This window comes from Lathyrus oleraceus, chromosome 3 (genome assembly GCF_024323335.1).
Source record: "Lathyrus oleraceus cultivar Zhongwan6 chromosome 3, CAAS_Psat_ZW6_1.0, whole genome shotgun sequence".
NCBI classification, from domain to species: domain Eukaryota; kingdom Viridiplantae; phylum Streptophyta; class Magnoliopsida; order Fabales; family Fabaceae; genus Lathyrus; species Lathyrus oleraceus.
Genome location: NC_066581.1, coordinates 334,876,042 through 334,885,724, shown reverse-complemented (window position 1 = coordinate 334,885,724; position 9,683 = coordinate 334,876,042). Strand labels below are relative to the sequence as shown.

General features: G+C 30.2%; 1 protein-coding gene across 1 annotated transcript; it reads right to left on the bottom strand.

Annotated features, from left to right (window-relative positions):
• Positions 1-218: 218 nt before the first annotated feature.
• On the bottom strand, positions 219-9,214 carry LOC127127498 (AT-rich interactive domain-containing protein 1). The gene is made up of 3 exons (XM_051056691.1): positions 9,084-9,214; positions 6,141-6,329; positions 219-1,194 (listed from the first exon to the last, which is right to left on the bottom strand). Exons 2-3 carry the CDS (start codon positions 6,288-6,290, stop codon positions 562-564), a joined length of 783 nt encoding a protein of 260 aa, XP_050912648.1. The 5' UTR covers positions 6,291-6,329; positions 9,084-9,214; the 3' UTR covers positions 219-561.
• Between the last annotated feature and the right edge of the window lie 469 nt (positions 9,215-9,683).

Below are 9,683 nucleotides of genomic sequence, written 5' to 3'. Positions count from 1 at the left end.
TGAAGATGCATGAGCTAGAATTGGAGCTCATAACATCTTCAACATTGCAATAATTTTGTCAATTGAAATCATAGTCATGAACATGTACCTTCAATCTCATAGTTATCACTTTGATTCATCATCAATTGCGTCAAAGGGAGACATTCTCTTCTGTAGTCATTTATTCAAGGATGAATATATTATAAGGATAATGCTAATTTATGCTCGAAGAGTACAAGTTGAAAAATTCACAAATAGAATCTTTTTATTGAAAAAACAATAGAAATCATTAATTATGAATATGTATTAAATTTACCGCACAATTTCTAAGATCTTTTTATTTTATTTATCTCTTAACTTGCATACTTGGAATACAAGTTAGCATTACCCATATTATAATAGTAATTCAACCTGCACTCAATAGGTTTGGATGGAAAGTATTCCACGGTGAACTATCAAAATTTTGTGTCGCTCGATAGTAGATTCAATTTTACTGGAGATTCAAATTTCTTCTCATTTTCCACCATCCATAATTTTGAAACATCTTTCTTGTTATCAAACTTCCTACTTGAGAAGGCGTCATTAACCTTCGATTTTAAGCACTCTAGCTTCACCATGTTTTTTAACACGGTCAACTGATTCAAGATTCTCACCCGAGCTTGAGTCAGACCTACCTTTTCCAATACTTTTTGCATTATTTCTAGATAAAGAAGGTATTGGCCAAATTTGGGTGCCTAACCACTTCAAACAATCATCACTATTATATTGTTTTATGTTGGTTGTGACCTCCCATTTAGGAACTTTGGCTTGAAACCTAGGTCCAACCGGAATAAATGGTCTTGGAAGATGTTTACCTCTAGCAGGTAAAAATTTCTTCTGAAAGTCACCGAATTCCATGTCGTCTTCTTTTAATTTCTCTTTGATTGATGTCCCAATACCATAAGAATAATTATTTTCCATTAAATCTCTAACATGAGTATAAAGACTCTCTTCATTCCTAAGATAACTTGGTAGCTTCGCATAATCTTCGACGTCACCTAGGTGAGAATAGTCTTGTCTAGAAATAGCACAAAATTCTATCCGATTATTTTGAGCATGGGAATATGATTTTCTTTTTGGATCTTTGGGATAGTCTGTAGCATACTTCTTTTTGCCGACAAGTTTAGAACTAGTAGCAAATTTACCACCATTTATGTATTGCTTACATTTCCGCTTCTGAAATAAAAAATAAAACAAAATAATTGCGACTCTGTTACACCTAAAAACTGTTTACGAACAGTATCTTAGATTGTTATATCAAGTTTTTGATTGAGTCTCTATGATAGAGTTATGAAAAGTTAATCCTTAGATTAAATTTCATCTCTATTGCATTTCAACAAATAATTTCAACTTATAGTAGTAATTATTTATAAGCATGAAAACTAAATGAAGTGGACATATCTACTAGGATCTTGAGAAAAAGAATTTAATAAAATCTATGGAGAAACACTATTACTCATAATATGAATACGATTAATAACATATTGTCTTTTTTTTATTGATTTGTGTTAGAGAAAGTGTTCTTAACACTCTATCAATAATAAGGCTTTTAAATAACAATTCTATTAAATATTTTAGAGTTTTGGCTATTATGAATGTTCTGTTTCGTCGCAGCAATGATATATGGATATGATATGTGTATCTGATATCTAAGTTTTGTCTTTAAGACGGTAACCTTTCATTTAAATCCTTCATCAATTCTCGAAGTAGGAGTAGGATTATATTATATGCAAAACATATCTCATAACAATTCTTGAATTTGTTCCATGAGAAGTCAAAATTAAAATAAAAAAATAAAAATTTAGGATTGAACTTTGGTGCAATCTTATTGTTATGGAAAAATCGTTTATTTTTCTATCTTATGTCTGCACACTAGCTAATACTTTCTCATACATATCTCAGATAGTTCGAATAGACAATCCTAACCCCTTTTTTTTTTCTGTAGGACTTTTCACAAAATCTTTCTAAAAACTCTATCACACATGTCATCTAAAAAAGAAAAATTAAATGCAAATCTTTGTATATACATTCGATACTGCTCCATCACATGTCGTAGTAGATAAATCACATTCATTATCAATAGCCTTTAATCTACATCATTCAAATGAAAAATAGATTGTCTTCCAATGAAAAATATTGGAGCACTCTCCCGCTCCTGATTTTTTTTTATGCAAACTACTAAATTCTTCCTCTCTTTCTACCTTACATTCTCTTTCTTTTTTGTCAATCTACATGTGAATTGTCTAACACATGTCGTATGACTAATTATACGGGTGTCCAACATTGATTTAAAGAGTGTCAAAAGTCAAAACAATGGAAAAAACATTATTTTAAGACACTTGTTGAACTTTTTTAACATGTGTCGTATGAGTGGCATAGAAGTGTATGACACTGGGTATCATACAAATGTTGGATACTAGGAAGAAACAATTACAAAGCAGTATGTTGTCGCGAAAATCTTGTGTTTTTTGACGCCAAGATTTGACAATGTGGTGGTTGCAATTGAGAAATCGAAGGTTGCAACGATGAGCAAAGAGGAGCTGCAGAACTCTCTTGAAGCACATGAACAGAGAATGAAGGAAATGAATGTTGATAAGGCAAAGGAGGAGATCTCTTTGCAAGCTCGTTTCAATAAGAGAGACAAGAAGGTGAAGGGAAAGTTTCCCATGAGTAAAGGTAAGGGAACTTTTAGAATTTTGGTGGAAGAGAATCCTAAACTTCTAAAAATTAAACACTCTTAAAGGGTGAAAATAATGGCAATAGGCTTGCTGGATCAAACAACTCTAGAGGTGGCAATGTAAGAGGTAGAAGAGGAAGAAGGATGGTGGAAAAAAGCAATGTGTAGTGCTATAATTTGTCAAAAACATTGTCATTTTGCAAGAGAGTGTAATACCAACAAGAAAGAATCTCAAGAAGATGAAGCTAGAGTTGCACGCAAGTGTTCGATGAGGAGAACACACTCTTTCTCATGATCGCATAAGGAGAATGTAGCATCAACAGGTTGCAAGACAACAATAACAATTTGAAAAACGTTGCAGAACCAAAGTGTAACCGGTTGCATTTTTATGCCAACCAGTTACATGTAAAGAAAACATCATCCTGACATTGAACGAAGCAGTGCAGTGTAGCGATCAATGATATTTGGACTTCGGATCTTCAATGCATATGACAGGAAGGAAAGACTGTTTTGTTGCAATCAATCGTGTCATGAAGAACAAGGTTACATTTGCGGATGATACCACTCTGACGACGGAAGAAATCTGTGATGTATCGGTAGAGAGAAGGGAAGATGGACATTCTTTAATAAAGGATGTATTATATATCCCCCTGAATAAAGTGTAATCTTCTAAGTGTTGGCCTATTACTTTAGAAGAATAATAAGATTCATGGAGAACAAGATGTTACACATTATGGATACAAATGGGGTTTTAATCCTAAAAGTTCTTATGACTTCCAATAGAACTTTCAAAGTTGAGTTGAAGGTTATGGAGCATAGATGTCTTCTTTTACAACTAGTAGAAAAGAGTGGTTAGGGCATTATAGGGTTAGACATAGCAACTTTAGAGATCTCAACGTCTTAGAAAGGAACAAGATGGTTACCAGACGACCATTGATTAACATACCGACTAAAATTTGTGAAGAATGTGTGCAATTGAAGCAACATAAAGAAAATTGCAGCAACGATGTTGGGTTTATAACCAATTGTCACCTTGAGGTGGTGTATTCGGATGTGTGCGGATTAATGCAAGTTGATTCGATTGGTGCCAATAGATATTTTGTCACATTCATTGGTGATCATAGTAGAAAATTATGGACGTACATAATCAAGAGAAAGGACGAGGTACTTGAAGTGTTTAAGAAGTTCAAGTCCATAGTTGAAAGGCAAAGCGGTCACAAACTCAAAGTTCTCAAAATGGATGGTGGAGGGGAATATGTCTCAAATGACTTTTGAAGGTTTTGTGGTCAAGAAGTGATAGTACACGAGGTAATATCACTTTATATACCTCAGCAAAACGGTGTTTATGAAAAGAAGAATCGATCAATCATGAACATAATGAGAAGAAAGGGAAGAACTTGTCGAAAGAGTTATGGGGAGAAGCGGTGTCCACAACTGCATATTTATTGAATAGGTGTCCGACAAAGAAGAATGAGAAGATAACACCGAAGGAAGCATGTTCTGGAATTAAATTGAATCTGAGTCACTTGAGAGTTTTCGGTTCGGTAGCATATCGACATGTATCGGGAAAACTTAGAAAGAAGTTGGATGATAAGGGAGAATTGATGGTTCTTGTAGCGTATCACTCTATCGGTGGTTACAAGTTGTATGATGCAACAATAGAAGGATTATGATCAGTCAAGACGACATTTTCGACGAAATTAAAGAGGTGCAGCAAAGTCCAACTGATTGCACTAATATGTCAACCGGTTACACTAGTGAGAAATTTGTTCCCGCATTGCTATAAGGTGCAGAACCAGCCCCATTGAAACCCGAATGGAAGGAAATGTTAGAAGATCATCAGGGAACAAAAAATTTCCTGCTATACTCAAAGAATGTGAGTTGTTCCGAGATAACGAAATCAATGACGATAGTGATTATCTATTTTACACTTATGGTCGAATCTGAATCGGTTAAAATAGAAGAGGCCTTGAGTGATCCAAAATGTATTTGTTTTATGAAGGAGAAGCTGAAACTGATTAAGAAGAATAAGACTTGGGAGTTAGTTGATCAACCAGAAGGAAAGAAGTCAATTGGTGTAAGATGGGTCTTCAAAGTATAGACAAATCCCAAGGGTGAAATAGTCAAGCATAAAGCTCGATTAGCAAAGGAATTTTTGCAAAAAGAGTGCATAGACTTTGAAGAGGTATTTACACTTATGGCTAGAATTGAAACCATTAGGCTAGTTGTTTCTGTTGTAAATAACAACAATTGGTCTATCTACCAAATGGATATGAAATTTGCGTTTTTGAACGGACCACTTGAAGAAGAGGCTGATTGGATCCTTGCATTATTTATGCACTAGGCGACCATATTTGGTATTTAGCGTCGATATTATGAGTAGATTCGTGGAGATAGCGAAGGTGTCTCAATTGTTAGCAGTCAAGAGGATTCTAAGATACGTCAAAGGATCTATTGCCTGCGGAATTCTCTTTCCCGCAATGGACAAGGGCAGAAAATGAAATTTACTCGCGAATTTATCGATTCCAATTGGTGGGGAAATAAGGATGATAGAAAGTCCAAAGCTGGATATATCTTTATGTTCTGTGAAACATCAATCCCATGGTGTTCGAAGAAGGAACTGGTAGTGGCACTCTCTTCTTGTGAGGTCGAGTACATTACAGTTTCGTTGTGTGCGTGCCAAGTCGTGTAGTTGATGAATTTTTTGAAGGAGTTGGGAAACGAAGAGGATGACGTTGTAACGCTCATGGTTGATAAAGTTTTCACTATAAACCTTGCTAAGAACCCAATTTCACATGGAAGAAAAAAACATATTGAGATGAGGTTTCAATACTTGAGAAAGACTTGTTAGTGAAGAAAGGTTGATATGAGGTATTGTAGAAGTGAAGATAGAGTGGTCAATTTAAGGATAAAATGAGTCACAATTGAAGTGTTCAAGAGATTGAAGAAGAACATAGACATGGAAAACTTGGAGAACTTGAATTAAGGTGGTGTTTTGAGAAAATAATACAATTCAAGTCAGTGCAATAGATTGACATATTATATTAACAAATTACATTTTGAAAGTTTTAGTTAAAAACTAAGTTGATAATAAAGTGCAATAGGTTGACATATTATGTCAATAAATTACACTCTGGAAATTTTAGTTAAAAACTGAAGTCAGTAGTAAAGTGCAATCGATTGACATAATATATGAATCGGTTACACATGAAAGTTTTCAGTTTTTTTTGTTTGTTAATTATACCACATCTTATATCGTTGTATATATACCTTTTGAGTATCCCATTTCCACCAATCTTATGATTTTCAAGTTCTAACGGGAGAGATGTTACCTAAAAATTAGATAAAACTTGTATACTCTTCTAATAAATATTTAAAGTACATTATGATATTCTCTTATATTAAAAACTAATTATGATAGTTGAAAGTAAATATGTATACATACCAGTGAACTTTTAGAACTAGAATTCAACATCATGGGAACTTCGTGCCTTTGATTTTGAAGACTATGATTTGATGACTTTTCATCACAAGGTTTGGAAGCTGTCTCTTTTGACCATATCATCATATCTCTACCATCCAACAATTCTAACATACTTTTCACGTTTTGTTCCACCGGAGACAAACAATCCAACTACAAGCAATTGACATTTACAAAAGGAAAATATGAGATTCACCTTCAAATAAGGTAGAAAATATGAGTCACTTTCAAATAATGTATATGTAATATGTTACTTAAATACTACTCTGTCTTCGGTCATTATTTAAAAAATGTAACTAACTGGAATTAATCTTTTGAATTTCATATAAAACTAGTCAAATTTAATTAAGTGGAATTAATCTTTTGAATTTCATATAAAATACTTTCTTAATCTTTTTATCCAAATAGCGGTAGAGTTAGCGAATAATTTCTGAGTTTTTTCATACCTAAATATATAAAAATGACTGACATGATACATTTTGAATAGTTAAAGAACTAATATGATATATTTTTAAATTAAATGACCAAAATGAACCACAAGATACAAGACCAAAACTGAAATTTATTCTAATAATAACAACCAAAATCTTATTATACCAAGTGAAATCGACTATACAGATAAAATATAAATTGAATCGTGGAAAAGAACTAATGAAATATAGATTTCATGTCATTGTTTAAGTCTTTGACTAATACTCTCTCCGTCCCTTTTCAAGTATAATTATTGTTACTTTTTAAACAATAATCCTTCTTTTATCTATAATTCCCTTAATTATTTATTACATTTATTTTAGTTTCTCTTTCTGTAATAATTATTCAACAGTAATTTTAACAAAATTGTAATTAATATTACCTTAAACTTTGTATGTGACAATTAAAAAATAATAATTTTTTGATAAATTATAATCTAAATCAAATAAAATAAAAATAAATAAAAGATTAGATAAAATAAGATTGAATAAATTTCATTGTATTTTATTAATTTCTATCCGTTATTTAAAAATTCTAATAATAAAATCAAAATATTTATCACTTCTCATAGGTCACTTTTTCAAATATATCTTAAATCTTGAATTTTTTTTTATAATAACCATGTTTTTCAAAAAAAATACGAAAATAACCAACTTTTCAAAAAAAATTCCAAAATAACCATGTTTGAAAGAGGATGCGCCGTGGGAGTTGGCGCACCCCCCAAAAAATAAGAGGAGGCGCCAGACACAACCTTTGGATCAATAGTGAAACATATTACCATTGCACCACAAACCCTTCATATTAATTTGTTTCATCGTATATTTAATGAGCCATTGTTCTTAGATCATAAGAGAAAGACACTAAATTTTTATTTTAAATTTTAATATCTTAAAAATATGAATTATATTCTTCAATATTTATATAATTTATTTATAATCAATATAAAACTATCCAACACCTTTCGACCGAGTATGTATAGCTGATAAAACGGGTTATTCGATATTAAATACACCAAAAATGGATTATTCGATATTAAATACATCAAAAATAAATTATTCGATATTAAATACATCAATTCAAATTATCTTGGATTTTATAGGGTTGTTTACATTGTATTATGCGTTGAATTATTCAACCTTAAACATATTATTTTTTATATTAATTTTTACACAAAAATTCAAATAAAACTTCATAATATTTATAATAAATACAATTGAAAAATTATATTATTTTAAATATAATATATTTTTAAATATTATATTAATTTTTATAAATAATATAATATATTAATACATGTCTAAGTTATATAAAATAATACTTAAATATTTAATATATAAAAAATTAATAAAATATAAATACATTATAAAATAAAACATAATATAATTGAATATTAATTTGAATATATTAATATATAATATTTTTAAAAATTAAAGAATAGAGATAAAATTTAATAAAATGAAAAAAGAATAATATATTTTTTAAAAATAAAACATTATAATAAATCAGATTTATTTTAATAATAAAATAAATACTATCAATTATTTTTTAAAAATCGTGCATAACTTAAATGAGATACTTTCTTCGTCATAAATAATAATTTCTTTATGATATTTTACACAAATTTAGATTAAAATTAATTTTATAAATAAATAAATTATATATCATTTATTAATGATATGAAACAAATTAATATGAATGGTCTGTGGCGCAGGCCCAATGCAGAATTTCATGCACGTGGTCCAACTAAATTTAATTAATTTATTAATCTATTCTAATTATATATATGATATGAAACAAATTAATATGAATGGTCTGTGGTGCAATGGTAACGTGTTTGATTCTTGTTGGCTGAAAAATTAAAATTTCTTTTTAAAAGAAACACATAGGCGTCAACTGTATTGGCGCAGGCCCAATGCATGTGCGCCTATGCATCTGGCGCCTCCTCTTATTTTTTGGGGTGTGCCAACTCCCCCGGCGCATCCTCCCCAAACATGGTTATTTTGGAGAAAAAAATTGAAAAATTGATTATTTTCGTTTTTTTTTTTGAAAAACATGGTTATTTAAAAAAAAATCTTAAATAACGATAGCATCGATGAGAACGTGTAAGACAAACCACTCTTATAGATCTCATGACGTTGTTTTCATCAAAGAAATCATTGAGATCCAAGTAAGATCTCAAATATAAAAATATAAAATAACCATCTATCAAACATATCCTAAATCTGAATAAGAAATCATTGAGATTCAAATCAGATCTCAAATACAAATATATAAAATTACAATTAACTATTCTTTTCATTTGATTTAGATTCTTCAAAATTTAAGAGAAAGAAAACGTAACCCAACAACATAAAGAATACAAACCATAGACAATTGAAAACTACCAGAAAAATCATGCAGTTGAAAGCGAAACAAGAAGAAAGAACAAGAACTCACCGTAAATCAAGAAGGAACGAGGCTTAAGCGATGAAACCGAAAAGGAAGGGATACACCGTTTGCTCCTTCAATCAAAATACATGAGTTTGGAAAAAAATTTGGTATTTTATAGTGAAATTAATGGGCCTAGGTGTAAGTCCAATAACAAAAAAGCCCAAAAAAAATCTTAACTAAAATTTAAAATTATTAATAATTTTTAGAAAATATGTAGTTAATTTTACACAATTAATTATTGATTATAGAATATTATGTTAAGTCAAATTAAAAATTAAAAATTTCATATAATATAATAATGTGATATATATTTTATTGAATGACATAAAATTATTTTAGATTATAAATATATCGCCATTAAACTCATAATTTTTATCTTTTATTAATATAATATATAATTTTATTAATATTTTATAATAGTATGGCTTATTTTTTAACACATTAATTTTTTTAATTTTATTTTAATTTTCTTGATTTATTTTAGATTTTGCAATCGTACTGCTTCAGTGGTGTCGCCACGAGCTTGTTAACCCTCCATCAACTTCTCCTTTGTGTTTGAATCCGATTTGCTTATCCTAACTTCTGCGGATAATCTGAATTGCGAAC